We start from the raw sequence: 18,357 nt of genomic DNA on the forward strand, positions 1-18,357 counted from the left end.
ACAGAAGACAAATGCATCGAATTGGAAAAATCAACCGCTTGAATCTGCACAGCTTTTACATTGCACAAATGATCATCAAACTGTAACTGCATCTTCATTACGCTACCGTACACAGTGATAAACGGTCGCATTCAGTGCGGAATTCTCTGATAAAGTGACACAGAATGGAGCTTGTGCTGTTGGTGCTAGTTTTTGCAGTGGAAAAGTGCTTCGGAAAAGGAATGGAGCCGAACATTTTCGCTATCGATATGAACGACATTTTGGATGAACGCCTGATGCCGGCTACTTTTCTGATGTTGGAAGGCCCCGAAAATCCAATGGGGCAAAGTAAGCCAAATCCGCAGAACGACAGTTCACCATTTGTTTGGACGAATTTGACCAACGATGATGGAACCTTCGGAACAGCTTTTTCAACGATGAAATTTCACAGGTAACAAGTTGATTTGGGTGTGCTGAAAAAAACCGTGCACGGCTTGAGATTTAAGGTATCTTCACAATCACAATCCTCGAAAAATTGATCCAGATCCGACTTCCGGTTCCGGTATTACAGCGCGATAAATGAAATTTTTCATTTTCATAATTTTTTGTGTAAATGATGGCGCAACAAGTTGCAAATTATTATTATACTTACTGGTAATTTCATCTAGTTTGTCTAGACCTCGTCAGTTAGTCGATATATAAGTCTACTTTGGAACTATTAGTCCCCGGTTTCTATTTTCGAAAGTACCGGTAATAGTGAAGAAAAGCTACAAAAACGGAACTCACTTGGCATTCTCAGCAACGGTTAAACCGATTTTCACAAATCATGATTCAAATTAAAGCTCTCAGTGTCTTAAAAGATTTTGTGCAGTTTCATCCAGATCCGACGTCCGGTTCCGAAACTAGATGGCGATGAGTGTCAAAACTTTCAAACTGTCATACAAAATTCTACAAAATCGGTACGCATCGGTCCGTGCTGGTACGGAAGAAGAAAACACCAGCCTACATGTGGCGGATTGATCGCTCGGGAGAATGATGTTCTGTTTTTATAACTGTTTATTTCGATAGATGACGAGTTATTAAAATCCTGCGAAGGTGTAACATTAGTTCAACTGAGCGGAGTAGTGAATTGACAACTTACATTTAGTGTCTCCTAAGTGATTGAACAATCCTAACCGATCAACAGTTCATTTGACGGACTCCTAATTGAGATTCAAATTTCAATACGCATATTCTACGTCTCATTTCAAATATATATGTTACCTTTAAGAATCAATGAATCGTCTAATGATATTGCCTGAATTCAGTTTCGGCTTATCTCTGTTAGGTTAGGTTAGGCTAAGTAATATTCATAATTAAAGAATAGTAATAGATCTAGATATTTCATTTCAATTACTTACTACTGTCTTCAGTATTTAACTTAAAGTGATTCGGTATTATTTCGCGATATTTAAATAATAATACACCCAAACCTCCATTTACGAACCTTATATATGTATGTATGTATGCTTACACACTCACTCGTTTGCGTATATGTGTTTATATTTATACATATAAATGATCACTTTTACTTCACCAATATTTATATGTATTAGGAAATACAAATATTTGCACACATGCGAACGTATATTAATACATATATACATATATAAGTTACGTAAATGGAGGTTCGGGTGTATATATAAAAATTAAATCGGCCTGTAAACGCGTGGTTAACTTCACAACTTCGCCTGTCTTGATCGATTGCCTTGTTTATCAGATACTGACGTCGGTAGCTGTCATGCAGGGTTCCAGTTTTGTAAAGGGCGTGTTCGATCTTGATCGCTCACACTCCCCCCCGAGTACGTCGTACTTCTGGTCATGGCGTACTTTCTTCGCGCCCGATGTCCAAGACTGCCAGCTTGACTGCTGGCCTCTCGTAGATACCAGATGTTGTTTGTACAGTAGCCCACCTCACTTGACCGTCTTTGCTTCGCGCCGTTGATATTACGCGTCCCTTCGGCCAGCTATTCCGTGGATGTTTTGGGTCGACTATGATGACAATGTCGCCCTTTTCTATGGGTTTAGTATTTAGAAACCATTTAGTGCGACGAGTAATGGTGGGTAGGTAGTCGGTCACCCATTTCTTCCAGAAGTGGTTGGTGATAACCTGACAGGTTTTCCATCCATGTCTTAAGAACATGCTGCTGTCGTCATGTGCAGTTCCTGGTTTCAAGCCAGAAGATGTGCCCAGCAAAAAATGGTTCGGTGTAAGTGCCTCACTGTTGTGATCGTCTATGGCCACGTGTGTCAGTGGTCTCGAATTCACTATATTTTCGATTTCGATGAAAACATTTAATAGTTCCTCGTCGTTTAGTTTATTTGGGGGATTTATTGCGTTGAGATTCCTTTTTACCGTCTGTATCAATCTCTCCCAGCTTCCACCCATATGAGGGCTCGCCGGCGGGATGAACTTCCAAGCTGTTTCTGTACTTATGAACTCTTCCATCATCTTATTCATGTCAACCGCTTCTAGCGCTTCGCGCAGTTCGCGACTTGCTCCTAGAAAATTCGTTCCATGGTCACTGAAAATTTCTTTGGGAGTCCCTCTTCTAGCCATAAAGTTTCGTAGAGCTAAAATGCATGAGTTCGTACTCATTGAATAGGCGACTTCGAGATGGATTGCACGTATTGTTAAGCAAGTCACCAGTAGGCCCCATCGTTTTTCATTTCTTCGGCCTACCGTTACTGAAATGGGCCCAAAGAAGTCGACTCCGACAAATGAAAACGGTCTTGAAAACGCAGCGAGCCGCGCGGCGGGCAAGTTACCCATCGCCGGGGCTACAGGAACGGCTCTTTCAATCTTACAGTGTTGGCAATTCTTCCGAACGGTGTTACATACTACCCGTAGACGTGCGATACGATACTTTTGAAGTATCTCATTCACTACAGTCTCATGATTTCGATGATGGAACCTTTGATGGTAGTGCGCTACTATCAACTCAGTCACGGGATGCCGTCTCGGTAAGATTATTGGGTTTTTGAAATCAAAGCAGGCTACTTCGCAGGCGTCAATGCGCCCACGCATCCTTAGAATACCGTGTGCATCAAGGGTAGGATTTAGATTGTTTAGTTCACTGGTCTTTTGAATATTCTTACTACGACAACCAGAGGAGCGTAGAATGGCGATCTCATCCGGGAAGGCATCCATTTGAACTTGACGATAAATTACTGTTTCAGCGTGAGCGAGCTCATCTCGGAAGAGAGGACCATTATGTACTGGTTTGCCAGCAATTTTCAGCCGAGTGTTCGTTGGAAATCGCGTTATATAGGCAACGACTCTCATTAGGCGTTTCCAGGTGGAAAATTCTGTAAAGTTTACCAATGGTAAAGCGGTTTCATGAAGAAGCAGATGGGGGCGAATTTCCGTGTTTGTGGTATTGGATTTAGAATGCCGGGCTGGTCACTCTTTTTCGGAGGACCAAAGGAACTGAGGGCCGCGAAACCATCGACTTTCAGTACTGAAGTTTGGTAGATACTGCCATTTCGTTGCTTCGTCCGCGACGTTTTCACGCGTTGAGATCCACCGCCACTCGTTTATTTCAGTTGTTTCCAGTATTTCGCTAACTCTGCAAGCAACAAACTGGCTGTAGCGGCGGTGGTCAGACTGAATCCAGCACATTACGTCACGCGAGTCTGTCCAGAAGACACGCCTCTCGATTGTGATAGATAGCGTTTCGATGAATGATTTTGCCATGCGGCTACCTAAAACAGCTGCTTGTAGCTCTAGTCTCGGTATCGATACGTATTTTAGCGGGGCGACCCTTGTTTTTGCTCCCAACAGGGCGCATTCAATATTATTTCTGGTCTGGTCGTAGAACCGCAGGTATGCGACGGCTCCAAAACTCGTTTCGCTGGCGTCTACAAACGTGTGCAGTTGGACTTGAGTAGTACTGTTGATGGACGTAGCGGATCGGTAGCATCTTGGTATTCTGACCGTTTCCACCTGAGGCAAAAGGTTCAACCACGTACTCCACTTGACGAAAGAGTCCTTCGTGATGCTCTCATCCCATCCAGTACCGGTGCGCCAGATTTCCTGCAATAGTGTTTTGAGATAGACGAGATAGTGTGCTAGAAACCCTAGCGGGTCGAATATGACCATTAACGTCCGTAAAACTTCACGTTTGGTCGGACTACGTGTTCCCGTAAGTAAAGCTCTGTCATGTCGCGCCCACGAGAACTTGAATTGGAAAGTGTCCGTGCGCGTGCACCACCATAGACCAAGCACTTTTTCTATGTCGCTCTCTCCTAGATTCAGATCTTTCCCGAGCGCAGATTCGCTCACACCTCGTTCATTCAGAGCAGCTACGACGGTTTCCTTGTTACTTTTCCAATGACGGATTTCGAAGCCTCCGCTTTGATGAATATGTCGTACTGATTTTGACAGTCGTATTGCTTCATCTACAGTTTCAACGCTCGCAAGCATATCGTCCACATAATGTTTATGGATGATCGTGTTTACCGCCTCGGGTAGCGTATCAGCAAATCGCTGAGCGTTTGTATTTTTCACAAATTGGGCGCTGCTAGGTGAGCAGCGGGCCCCGAATGTCATGACACACATTACAAATATGCAAGGTTCTGTACTGGTTCGGTCGTTCCAGAAAAATCTCTGGCAGTGCTGATCTTCTTCATTCATATCTATTTGGTGAAACATTTCACGTATGTCACCTGAGATGGCCACGCGGTTTTCCCGAAACTGAAGAAGAACTGAGACAAGGGATGTCAGTTGATCGGGTCCTTTGAGTAAGGCGGAATTTAATGACACACCATGAGAGACAGCAGCTGCATCCCAAACGATTCGGATTTTTCCGGGTTTATTTGGGTTTGTAACCGGAAAAACAGGGAGATACCATATTCTTCGGTGTTCGGTGACTAGTTCTTCTGACGATAATTTACGAATGTAGCCCTGCTTTAAGTAGTCACTAATTTTTGCGTTGAGGGTGTCTGCGAGATTTGTGTCACGGTTCATACGTTTCTCTAAACACCGGTACCTTCGATAGGCCATAGATTTGCTCTCTGGTAGTCGCACATCGTTCGACTTCCATAGAAGTACGGTCTCATACCGATTTCCGCGTAAGTGAGTTCCTGTTTTCAGCAGCATCTTGGAGCGTTCCGTGTCGTTTGATAACAGTATTTTGCTAGGCTGAGATATTCCCATGCTGTCTAGAGAAAAATATTTTTTCATTAATCTATGTAGTTGTTCATCGTTTGTACTACAGTCGCAGATATGAAGGTTGACACTGGGGGGAGTATGATCAGATTTGCTGAAATCACCTCCATATATTGTCCAGCCTAGCCGGGTCTTGATAGCTATCGGTCCTTCTGTTCTACCTTCCTTGCTTTTCTGTACAGCTCCGACGCGTGCGTGCTGAACTCCAATCAGGATCCTGGGTTTAGCGTTTACATACGATTCAATTGGCAGTCCTTGCAGATGAGGATAGCGAGCGGAAAGTTCGTAGTAGTTAAGGGATTGCATTGGTAGGAGTAGCTCTTTCACGGTGCGGACCCCTTCGAGAAGGATATTTTTGTCACATGTACCGGTCACGTGTACGTTAACCGTTTCGGAGTCTCTTTCGTAGCGCGTCTTGCCGCCTGTCCAGCGCAGGCACAACGGATTAGCTGACCCTTTAACGTCTAGTTCCTTGGCTAAATCTTGATCCATGTGTGTCAAGGATGAGCCGTCGTCTATCAGTGCAAATGTAGCAACACTTACTGAGGGGCCATGTAAAACAACGGGCATTATTCGAAATAGAGGTTTACCTTCGTTAGCACTGTGTACATTGTTAGTTGTATAGGAGCTCGGGCACGGTGCGATGTCGCGAGAGTGATTGATTGGGAGTACCTTTTTGATGTTGTGAAGAAGTTCATGGTGTTTGAATGTGCAACCCTCGATGCCGCACAACTTTGTCGATCTACAAGTTCCTCTATGCCGCCGCAAACACCGTCGACAGAATCCGAATTCCTTTACAGAGGCCCACCTTGAATCGTATGTGAGCTCTCGAAACCGTGCACACTTCCCTAGATCGGGACAGTCTCCTTTGTATACCGGACATCTATTCGCTTCTATTACTCCTAGATGTGAGTTGACGGTTTTACGGGGCAGCCACTCGTCTTCATTGTCTTCGGATGTAGCATCAATCTGATGTGCATTCACAACTGCCCCCCTTTTAGAACCATCCTTCATTAATTTAGCATCAGACATGGTGAACGGCATCACTCTACTCGCGCCTTCAGCTTTCGAGTACAGCCATGAACTGAACGCTGCTAGATTTGCATATCGTACTGTTTGAAGACGGGTTCCCCACTCAAGCCTCAGAAGCGTTGGTAGTTTGTCGACTAGCTGACGCAGTAGTGTTATATTACAGAGGTATTCTTCCATATGACAGGCAGCAATCGTGGTTGTTAAATTCTTAACCGCAAGAGCAAAGTCGACGAGTGTATCGAGCTTGTCGGCCTTTATCGGTGGCATCGCTGAAACCTTCCCTATAATAGAGTAGATTATTGCTTCTGGTTGTCCACAAATCATCTTGAGAGTGGAGATGACATCGGCAACATTTGAAGAGTGCAATAACTGGCTTCGAACAGCTTCGTATGCTCTTCCCTTTAGACACCTTTGTAGCCGTAGTATGTTCTCCTCGTTTGTAAAACCACACATTTCAGTTGATCGATTGAAGGACGACACAAAAACTGGCCAGTTCTCGGGATGTCCGTCGAATATAGGCAGGTCTTTCGAGACGGCTTGTCTAGCCGCCAACTGGCTCCTAGTCAAAAGACACATGCCAGAAGCTTCCATGTCGTGCTCATCGCGGGGGAGATTATGTCGTATCGTGTACAGCGTCGTATTTCAGAGGCGTCCGCACGTGATGTCTTAGTAAATCCGCCCTTTGGGTTTTTAGAGATCCGCTTTGCGTTAGCATTTTTGTTACATTCCAGATTAGTTCTGCGTAACCAGTCCGATACCTTTTCGGTAATCCGGTCGCTGTCGCAGATGGAGTCTTCCTCCTTTTCTCTTGAGAGACTAGGGCACCTTTTGTTAGCATTATCATTACGTTCCAAATAGGCTTTGCGTAGCCAGTCCGACTCGCTATCGGTAACATTGTCAGTGTCACATACGGTTTCTTCCTCCTCAATGATATTGGCCATTAAACTGTATTTCTTAACAAGGAACTCCGTTTCTATTTTTCGCTGCTCCTCCAGGTGCTGTAGTTGCAATTCGATCAATTTTTTACTTGATCTTCGCGACGACGTTTTGGATGAATACGACCTGCGTGAGTTGCTTTCTTTTGAACTTGGACCTGTAACTGTGATGAGCGGAACCTTCACGGATTTCTGTATCACCAACGGCTCACTCTGCTTTTCTGCACCATTTTTGGAGCTAGATTGATTGGTAGTTGAGTTTGGTTGCAGGAGTGCGTTTGCGTCGTTGCATTTGTCACAGCTCCATTTAACATTCTCATTTTCAACTTCCCTTCCAACTCTCGCGCATCCGTAATGGTACCATTTGTCGCAGTCGTCACATTGTACCATTTGGTCGGTATCAGCTTTTCTACAGACCTTACAGCTTTGGCCGGGTGGTGTAGTATCGGCTGAGTTTCCAGCTGTGTGCTGTTTCGGTACTGCTCCAGTCTTGAGTGGTAATTGATTACCGTCTGCACTAGTGTGATCGGTTTCGAAGGGGCCGACGCCTTGGTTGGAGCTGAGTTGTTTACCCTTACCGGACATTCTTGAATCGTCGATAAATGATTTTAATAAGATGTGGCGGATTGATCGCTCGGGAGAATGATGTTCTGTTTTTATAACTGTTTATTTCGATAGATGACGAGTTATTAAAATCCTGCGAAGGTGTAACATTAGTTCAACTGAGCGGAGTAGTGAATTGACAACTTACATTTAGTGTCTCCTAAGTGATTGAACAATCCTAGCCGATCAACAGTTCATTTGACGGACTCCTAATTGAGATTCAAATTTCAATACGCATATTCTACGTCTCATTTCAAATATATATGTTACCTTTAAGAATCAATGAATCGTCTAATGATATTGCCTGAATTCAGTTTCGGCTTATCTCTGTTAGGTTAGGTTAGGCTAAGTAATATTCGCGATATTTAAATAATAATATATATAAAAATTAAATCGGCCTGTAAACGCGTGGTTAACTTCACAACTTCGCCTGTCTTGATCCATTGCCTTGTTTATCAGATACTGACGTCGGTAGCTGTCATGCAGGGTTCCAGTTTTGTAAAGGGCGCGCTCGATCTTGATCGCTCACACTACACTCAAAATAATAATCATGTTATAGTTACGTGAAAAGTTATGTGAATATTTTCCACCCTACTTTTCCCGTAGGTTTTAATGGACTGGCATTTAAAAACTGTTTAATGAATACAGTAAAAGCTACGAGTTTCATAGGTAAAATATAATGTACTGCTCATATCACATTTACCTATCAGTTCATATAAAATTTAGATACCAGAGAATTACTATTTTATATACTGATTGAAGTCAAACGGTAGGTTTCAGATTTTTATATAAATCTAAGAAATGAAAAATGCCATGAAAAATAAAATATTGATTTCTGAAAATTAGCATAGAATTTTAACGGCTGAAAATAAAAAGCAACAAATAACGTCGTGGGAGCTTGACGCCTCGACAAGCCTCCAGAAATCGTTTTGTTGTCACTGCCATCCAACCGAAGCTGAAGTCGAGATACGAGAACTCCCACAACACTACTTTCTTCTCTAGCTTCATACCGATTCTGAACTCGTTTTTCTGTGGACCAAGCATTCGACAGGAGCGGGCACACTTCCGGACTCACGCAGGCACTAGGTCCAGTCGAACACATGTAAACTTTATACTGGAATGGTCCGGTCGATGTAGTAAAAAATTGTAATTAAATGACATTTCTCGCAAATATTTACACTACTCACACTTTGAGGGCCATTTTCAAAACCCAGTTTTTCACACTGGAAATTCACGTAGATTGTTTGACGTTTGGTCAATTCACGTAAATCTTATGTGATGACTCTGTTCATTTTCGGGGATGTTCGTGTAACATTCAATTTCGTCACGTAAACTATTCAATTTGACATTTGAAACCAGTTTACGTGATTTTTCAAGTGAATCGAACGTGAATTTTTATTTGAGTGTAGCACACAGCCTGCTATGTTCAATTTTGTGTAGCGTTCAGGGTTGCCACATTTAAATCTATGTTAACTTGACATAACTTGAGCTTGAACTCGAGCTTGAGCGACCACCCCTGGTTGATACTCCGTTACTGATCGGGATTAGCTGAAATTGTACAGGGAATTTCTAGATGATCCAACATGGGAATTCTATGTACATCTTCTGGTAATCCCAGAATTCCTTCATCAGTACCGGCGCTGGCCTGGCCCGAACGTAGATCGTCTAAGGAATGGAAAGGGATGTTAGTCCAACACTTGTTGTTACTAGAGGCCGCATATACTACTGCGCACTCCACAAGTGTGGAGAAGAGTATTTGTTAGTAAAAATTTCAGTATTGGTAATATTCGCGCGCAATTCAGTATGTTCCGGCTTCAAGATGCTCAGATGCACCACTAAACTCACTGACTTCTCGAGTGAACGTTTCAACAATATCCTATATTGAAGTCCCAGGAGCGTAAAGAATAAAAACTTCCCTATTTTTTATAAATGAAATTACGTGATACAAAATAAACGAGTGAATAGGATTTAGACAAAATAGTTGATTCATTGCATTGACATATTCTAAGCAGTTGTTATGAAATCATTTTAAATTAACAGATTTCAAGCGCGTCTTGATTCTTTATTATTTCCGCTTTATTATTTTAATTATTTACTAAAATTATTATTTAATTATACTGGTTGATCTGGGGAGTCGGCTACCGAGAAAAATATTAATTTATTTTTTGAAATATTAATATCAAGTGTTTTTTTTTACTATATATTCAATATACCGATATATGTTATCTCTGTTATTAACTTTGTAATGTTAACGGATTTGCGCAATAGTTGATTTTTATCATTCAATTTATAATCCTGAAAGACAATCAATAACATGGAAGAAGAAAACATTCCAAATAAAACTTTTCTCCGAAGCTGGACGGAAATTGGTAGGTTGAACAAAGAGATTATTTAGTAAAATAGAGTAATCAGAAGTGAAACATTGAAAATATCTGATAACTGAAAGGAAAAAGAAACTCCTGCAATTGTCGCCATCTACGACATGGAAGCAGGAACCAAGTGGATCTATTCTTGGTTCATTTTTTCCGCCGGATTCCACACGGCATCTAGGCTAGTACTGTCCGGAGAGAGCTAATAGGTACTATCAATTTCCTAGTGGACCCCAGCCCCTCGAGCCTATTTCAAAACAAATACTGTTATAACAAAGTTTATTTATGTTCGAAACTGGTTACAAAAGATGATAAGTTACCGACACTCGATTCAAACATATTTTTGGACACAGCTATCCTTTAAATAATAGTTCAAAATTGGTTTATTTGACGTTGCGAAACCATTATGTAGCCGTATGTTTATGTGCAAATCGTTACCATGGTAACGGCAACAAAGAAATAACAAAAGACTGAAATTTAAAGCACACCGACCGTGCACAGACTGAGGATCAGCGCCGTAGTTAGGGTGAGGTGAGTGAGGCAACCGCCTCGGGCGCCAACATCCAGGGGCGCCAAAACATGATGGAGTTGGTAAAAATTTATTGCATAATTAGTTAATGGAAACATTAAATTCTTGCGGTTTTTTAGGGAAAACTTTTTAAATTAGATTAAGTTTTAGATTAGTATTGTACTGCTACAAACATCCGATGGGAAGCCGCCGTAATCATTATCATTGATATACATGAAGATGCAATTCTAGCGTCATTTAGAATACAGAACCGCCATTCAGCGCCAACCATAACAATTATTTTTCATGACCAAGAGACGCTCTCTTCTCGATTGTGGATGTACACTTGAACCTACCAAAGAGCAAAGTCTCTGAGAGCAAACCTGTTCGCCTCTTGAAGAGCAAAAATTAGATTTTCCGAAAGCCATTGGGAAGGTTCCCCTTACTACCGGAAAGGGATTACTATTCCCGAAAATTATCATTTGGAAGATCCAAATCTAAATAAATGTGCCTGTGCGTACTACAATTAATATCTTCGATGTCGTAGCACTGCAGGAACTTTGTTGGACGGGACAGAAGGTGTGGAAAAGTGGGCATCGAGCGGCTACCTTCTACCAAAGCTGTGGCACAACCAACGTTCTAGGAACGGGATTCGTAGTGTTGGGCAAGATGCGCCAGCGCGTGATTGGGTGGCAGCCAATCAGTGATAGAATGTGCGTATTAAAGATCAAGGGGTCGTTTCTTCAATTACAGCATCATCAACGTGCACTGCCCACATGAGACGAGACCCGATGACGAGAAGGAAGCATTCTACGCCCAGCTGGAACAAACCTACGACAGCTGCCCACGGCGGGATGTAAAACTCGTCATCGGCGACATGAATGCTCAGGTAGGCCGGGAGGCAATGTACAGGCCCGTGATCGGGCTGGAGAGCCTGCACGCGGTAACAAACGACAACGGTCAACGATGCGTAAACTTTGCAGCCTCCCGAGGAATGGTAGTTCGACTCACCTTCTTCCCCCGCAAAGATATCCACAAAGCCACCTGGAGATCACCTGATCAACATACGGAAAATCAAATCGACCACGTTCTCATCGATGGGCGATTCTTCTCCGACGTCATACTACCTTCACATAACTGACCACTACCTTGTCGCGGTTCGTATGCGCTCAAAACTATCGACGGGACTAAATATCGAGCAGCTACGTAGCATTCGTACTGCAGAGGAATACGCGTAACAACTGGAGCTAGTGCTACCAACGGAAGAGCAGCTTGGCTCGGCGACTCTTGAAGACGGCTGGAGGAACATAAGGTCCACCGTGAGTAGCATTGCTGCAACCGTTCTACGTACGAGGTTATCGAATCGAGGAAATGACTGGTTTGACGGCGAATGTCAGCAGTTGGTCGAAGAGAAGAATGCAGCAAGGGCTAGGATGTCGGAAGACAGCCCAGCGAAAATGGTTCTTGAATCTAATCCGACTGGTACAAGAAGAAGAGGAGCGCAGCGAGCAAGGTGGATCGATCAAGTGGAGGGTGATCTCAGAAGCATCCGTGCGATGAGTGGCTGGCGACGAGCAGCCATGGACCGAGTTATGTGGAGACGTATGCTTGATACAGCAAAGGACACCCCAGGCCTATAGCTGTTAGGTACAGGTACAGTGTTTGCGAGTAGCTTTAGGCCCCTGACTCAACTTTATTTTTCGACACATCCATGCAGCCCGAAGTGCGTGGAATCCCAGATTGACTGAAATAGTAAAAAATATTTTCAAGTAAGTTCAGGCATATTGACTCTGAGAAAATGCTTTACACGGACGGATCGCGAATTGAAGAAGCGACAGGGTTTGGTATGTTCAACAATAATGTTTCGGCCTCATTTAGGCTTCAAGAACCTGCATCTGTTAGCAGAAGTTCATTACAGTTTGAGTGTAATCGTCACATTATCTTCAAACCATTATTTTCTCTTCACAGATAGTCTGAGTGCAATTGAAGCCATTCGTTCAAACGCTGGTGGCAAAAATGAACCGTTTTTCTTGGGCAAAATAAAACAGTGCCTGAACGACATATTGAACAATAATTATCAAATCACAATAGTTTGGGTCCCGGCTCATTGCTCCATTCCAGGCAATGAGAGAGCCGATATTTTAGCCAAACGTGGTGCTATTGAGGGTGATATTTATGAGAGACCGATTGCTTTCAACGAATTCTATAGCTCGTCTCGCCATAGAACACTTTTGGGATAAAGTTGATCTGGGTCGGTGGATGCACTCAATTATTCCTAAAATATTGACTAAGGCATGGTTCAGGGGACTGGACTTCATTCGTGTGATGTCCAGACTCATGTCCAATTACTACACGTTAGATGCACATCTCCTTCGAATTGGACTTTCCGAAACTAATCATTGTGCTTGTGGCGAAGGTTATCGCGATATTGATCATGCCGCTTGGACATGCCTGGAGTATCGTGATGTCAGATCTCAACTGTTAAATTCCTTGCGTACCCAAGGTAGACTACCCAATGTCCCAGTTCGAGACATACTCGCTTGTCGTGACCTTTTTTATATGAAACTTCTTTATCATTTTATAAAGACAATTGAAGTATCAATTTAATAATTGACCCTTTTGAGGGTTAGTTCTGACTCCCAATGCGTCCATTAGTTCATCCAATAGAAAAATTTCAATAAAAATGATGTGCTGATAAAAAACTCAAAATAGGTTACGAAATTAACAACAAATAAACGTATTTATGAAAAAACAGGAGACTTTTTTGTTCACTCTCATTCTCCTATTCCCTGTTGAAGTAAAAAAAAATCAATGAGAGCACTAATAAAAACATGATTTGATCAAGTTCATTGTTTTTGCAAAATGTCATCACACTCCGGAGTTTATTGGTGTAGACGAATATAATTCAATGTTTATGCTGTTTGATTAATATTTAGTCACATTGTAATCAAGCAGTGACAGTAGAAATGAAGATAATATCAATTGCATCGGCAATCAATGAGCGTCCTGGTGAGAGTAATCAAATATATCATATATCAATATGGATCACTTTAACGAATCCAATACAAATCGAAAAAACATCACAGTAACACCAACTCGTGACGACAACGGCTATTAGTTCAGTCACGTTTAATAGTTTGCATTTAGCGTGCACCCAGAAATGAAATGTCAAAAACATTTGAGCATGATGCCCATATAGAGGTGTGAACTTTTTTTATATCCTATTGTGTTTTATTTTCTGACAAAAGTAAATATGTATCGCCTATAAATAATATAGAATCACGTTTTTTTAGACCTATCGTCTTCACTTTCAAGAGGTATAAAGTAATATTTAACTTTGCTCCTGAATGTTATGAATAGTTTTGAAACGCTTATCTTCACGAATTCTGTGAAGGCGATCTACAGAACATATCAACAAACTTGAAATGAAATGAACGGTGTTTTATAAGTTACTTTGGATGCGATAATTTTTTCATTGCGTTCATGACATTGCATTTAAATTATCTGCACATTAACTTTTTTCTCAGGGAAAGTTGAAACGTGAAAGAAAATTGTCATTTTTATAAATTGTCTATGAATTTAAAGTGCATGTGCTAAGCGATCGGCTCCTTGCTGTGAACTGTTTTGCAAACAGTTCAAACTTTTAGTCAAAATTTGAAATTTCGATATTTATTTCTTTTTTAAATTGTTGAATTTTACTTAACAGACGAACCATTTCGAAATTCGACAAATTGAAAGCTTGTTTAGTACTACAAAAATTTTAATAAATAGTATGATAAGTGCAATACAGTAAGCATAAGAACAAGTTATATTTATTACTTTTACTGCAGTTAATAGCTCTCGTTGAGGCGAATTACACTTGTCCCGGGTTGGTGGTTCCATTCATAAGGCACTGGTCTTACAAACCAGTTGTCGTATGTTCGAGCCGCGACCTGGAAGGATTCGTAGTGTCAGTAGAATCGTAGCACCAGCCATGCAATGGTTCAGTACACTCTGAATCGGTTGCGAAGTCTGTTGAAACAGAAGGTCAAATTCTGCTACAGGAATGTAATACCAAGACTAAAAAACCTGATTTTGATCTTCGTTCGTGAAAAAATATTCATGATTATTGGTAATTTTCCACCTATCACGCTTTAGTTCCGGAACTGGAAGTCGGATCCGGATAAGATTTCGAATTATAATGGTTTAAAAAAAATGTGGTTTAAAACACATACGCCCATTTAAAACATTCAGCTAGAGTGAAAAAAATCTCCAAATCTGCGAAAAATACTAAATTTGCTATACCAAACACACATGCAAATTTTCATGCAAATTGAAGGGGGTCGTGCCAACTGCCAGTCGATTCCGCATGGAATTGCACATTTGTATTTCAATGTTTCACAGAATAATGAACAGTAATCTGGTTTTCAGTTCTGTCAGTTGTGTTGAAAAATCGTTTAAAGTACACTATCATTATATACCAGTGTGCCTTGACAGTTTTCCTCATAGTGGAAAACTTGTTCATGAAAATTCATTGGACCATTTCGCATTACAATTTATATTTGGTAGCTTGTAAAGCAAAGTCTTGGCATTACATTCCTTTTGAGGAATTTGGCCTTTCTGTTTCAACAGACGTCGCAGCCGATTCTTAGCGTACAGTCAGTCGTAGTCATTACATGGCTAGTAGTACGATCCTACTGACACTAGAAAACCTTCCAGGTCGGGACTCGAACATACGACAACTGGCCTGTAAGACCAGCGCCCTATGCCCTGAACCGCCAAACCAGGTAGCTTGCCTATCGCATTATTAATTTAATCAAAGCATAAATTGAGTAAACCTAGATTTCCCACTGTACGGTGACACTGACAGCGCTTCAAGTGTTAAACAGGTGTACTTTTTCCCGTTAACTACTGTGGTTGTGTTAAATGCGCAGGCAACTTTGTACATACATGCATTTCAGGAGCATTCACGCACCTATTCCAAACCAGACGGCGCTTTTGGTGTCACGGGTTGCTCATCTACAGTGCTATTACACTGGGGAATCTAGGTTTATTTTATTTATGATCAAAGGCTGCTGGGAGCATCGGTATGCCTTCGTTCAATTACGTAATGAACCTATTAAAAAAGGATTTTTGAATCGTTCCAATCTCAGTAGGTTTCATTTCAGTGAAACAAAAGCACGCAACGAGTTCAACATTTTTCTATTTGAATTTTTCGTCATAGCAATCGCTTAGCATCAAACGTGAATTACAATCTAGTCAGCAGACATAAATGATAAAATGATAGTTTTTTTTTCCGCGGGACACTGGGGCAAATTTGAACACTATTATTTCCGTTACTATTTATTTCAAATCACATTTTATTTTTCATTACTGCTTAAAGCAATAACAAATCGCAGTTATCGTTATGAATCGTCTTCGACTCGTCAGTGCAGAGCAGTTCAAATTAAATTACTAGAGCACATCTGCTTGGCAGTATAACAACTATGGCAGACTTTTTGGTTTAATTTGAACAAAACCTGGAGACATTATTGTTATTGACAAATTTTTCCTTCTTCTTATATAATATTTTCTTCTAGAAAAATGATAAATAGCTATCTATGCCACGGGTTTCTGGCCAACCAACTTATGTCGGAAGTAATGCCACGGACAGACAAATTCTCAAAACGAACCGGAACAAGTCCAATGATGACCGAAAACGATTATCTTAACGTACGAAACTCAATGCTTTATGACCAGGGTTCTTCAGGATACAAAGATTGGCTGTCTAAGTATGATTCAAAATCGTAGTTCATCGGAATTGAATCGTAATCTCTTGAATACATTTTCAGAACCAGTACCCTAGACGATATCCACCGGAACTATCTCTCCCAAAGCATACCAGTAAACAACAACTCGTTGCATCACCGGACAGACAGTCCACGAGCTACGGAGGACGATTATTTTGATGAAGGGTTCATAACCGGTTACGCCGTCCAGCAGTCAGATCCTCAGCCTGGTTACCACAGTAGTTTCAATTCTTATCAAAATCCTTATCCGGTGTATGGACCCCAGGCCCCGTTTAGCAAAGATTTCCACCAGCACGAGCTACTGCTGGGTGAAGCCAGTTACGATTCGGCCCGAGGAGACTATTCCTACTATCATCCGATGATCGACATCGAAGAGAAGAGCGTCGGCAAAGGAATCGGCCTGAGGGATCTGTTCGATATTGCTCTGACGACGTTGGCCTTTCTGTCCTTCGGAATGTTCATTCTACAGGTGATCATGTGCATCACAATGACCAAAACCGATGCCAACATGATGATGATTCCGACGGTCGACGGAGGAGAGATTGACGGTGCGGCGGAAGTGGAGATCCGCAGACGAACGGCAAGATCACTCCCGATATCGGACGGTGCGAGACTGCGGGAAATCAACGCCATCGCCCGGATGGTACTGAACTCGATGGATGCAACGGTTTATTCGACACAAGACCAGGGCCAGTGTTCTCAGCAGGTGATCTGCAAGGGTAATCGATTTTCGAGAGAGCTGAAATATACCAAGCGATATTGGATGGCAGTTTGGAAGTACGTATGGATAGAGTTGTTAAAAATTTGAAGAATACAGTTTAATGGTAAAAATGTTTTTTTTTTTGCTTTTTCCCTAGCTTGGGAGCGAGTTGGCTAACCGGGAATATGGTAGCGGAAGAGGCTAGATCAAGTACCATTCTGGGATGTTTGCGAGCAATGATAATCGGTTTGGGAGGCGGTGAATGTGACAAAACCTTTCGCTGTAGCAAAGATCGGCAGCATCAGTAGAATCGCAACGCTGGGGATTTTTACTATCACCTGACCTAGCTTCCAATAGCTGACTCATGAATAAACGCACCAAAGCCTGATAAATCAATAACAATTGAATTAATTTATCACTAAAGCCATAAGTCAAATAGATAAAAAAAAAATCCGAAAGAAAATAATATCACAACTACTCACCGTTTCTTTGGTTTTTTTTTGGGTGATCCAACGAATCGAACGCCTCTTCACAACACTCACGGGTTCACTGTTTTTGCATTTAGGCAATTTCACGACCTACCGCGAAAAAACCGCTGATTCGAAGTGCAGAATCGAATTACGACCGGTTAAAATGTGTGACTATGAATAATGTTTGGTGGCCTGCATTTCAGAGCACAATGAGACTTTTTCGAGGTGATTGCTATTACTAAACACATTCGGCAGGTATGTAACCCGTTCTATATCGAAATGCTACTACTGATAAGCGCTATCAAATCTACTGCGCGACGGTGGTCCTAGTTTAAGCCACAGTTTTGCACCCCGAAAAGTTGTTTGTTGTTTGTGGGGAAGTCAATATAAGTTTGTGGGTTCCGTTGTCTAGCGTTTTACTCATCACATTTTTTTCCGACAGTTCGGTATCTTTCATGAATTTCAGAATGAGCGAAAGATGCAAGTCTACTACAGTTTCAAGCATTTGAGTTATATTTCTCAGAGCAATCCACTCCATTATAATTCATTTATCAGTCTTATCTTACCATCTGCTCGGTTTTCCCATTTGAAATGTTTACTAGTAACAATTACCGAAAACCGAGGGTGACAATCATTGCTGTTTGGTTTCGGGATCATGCAGAAAATCAGTTTATACAGAGCGATTTATATGCGATTGAGAAGCCAATTTATGCATGTCAATGAGTGATGCCGAATGCACATATTTGTATAACTGGATCACGTTGTTTTTCTGGTCTGTTCCACA

General features: G+C 41.7%; 2 protein-coding genes across 3 annotated transcripts in view; one reads left to right on the forward strand and one right to left on the reverse strand.

Annotated features, from left to right (window-relative positions):
* LOC131431738 (beta-1,4-glucuronyltransferase 1-like) overlaps positions 1 to 17,928 on the reverse strand; it is a 31,497-nt gene extending 13,569 nt beyond the window's left edge. The window contains exon 1 of one of the 2 annotated variants that reach the window (XM_058597605.1): positions 14,455 to 14,532. In XM_058597605.1, coding sequence (XP_058453588.1) covers positions 14,455 to 14,517 — 63 coding nt within the window. In that variant the 5' untranslated portion in view covers positions 14,518 to 14,532. Of the gene's footprint in view, positions 1 to 14,454; positions 14,533 to 17,585 lie in introns of those variants that run through there. The other variant, XM_058597604.1, reaches the window with a different exon arrangement.
* On the forward strand, positions 115 to 17,485 carry LOC131431737 (uncharacterized). Its single transcript, XM_058597603.1, has 4 exons — positions 115 to 430; positions 16,194 to 16,385; positions 16,446 to 17,180; positions 17,261 to 17,485. The coding sequence occupies exons 1-4, from the start codon at positions 165 to 167 to the stop codon at positions 17,409 to 17,411; spliced, it is 1,344 nt and encodes a 447-aa protein (XP_058453586.1). The 5' UTR covers positions 115 to 164; the 3' UTR covers positions 17,412 to 17,485.
* Positions 17,929 to 18,357: the final 429 nt, after the last annotated feature.

Source organism: Malaya genurostris, chromosome 2 (genome assembly GCF_030247185.1).
Source record: "Malaya genurostris strain Urasoe2022 chromosome 2, Malgen_1.1, whole genome shotgun sequence".
Lineage (NCBI taxonomy): Eukaryota > Metazoa > Arthropoda > Insecta > Diptera > Culicidae > Malaya > Malaya genurostris.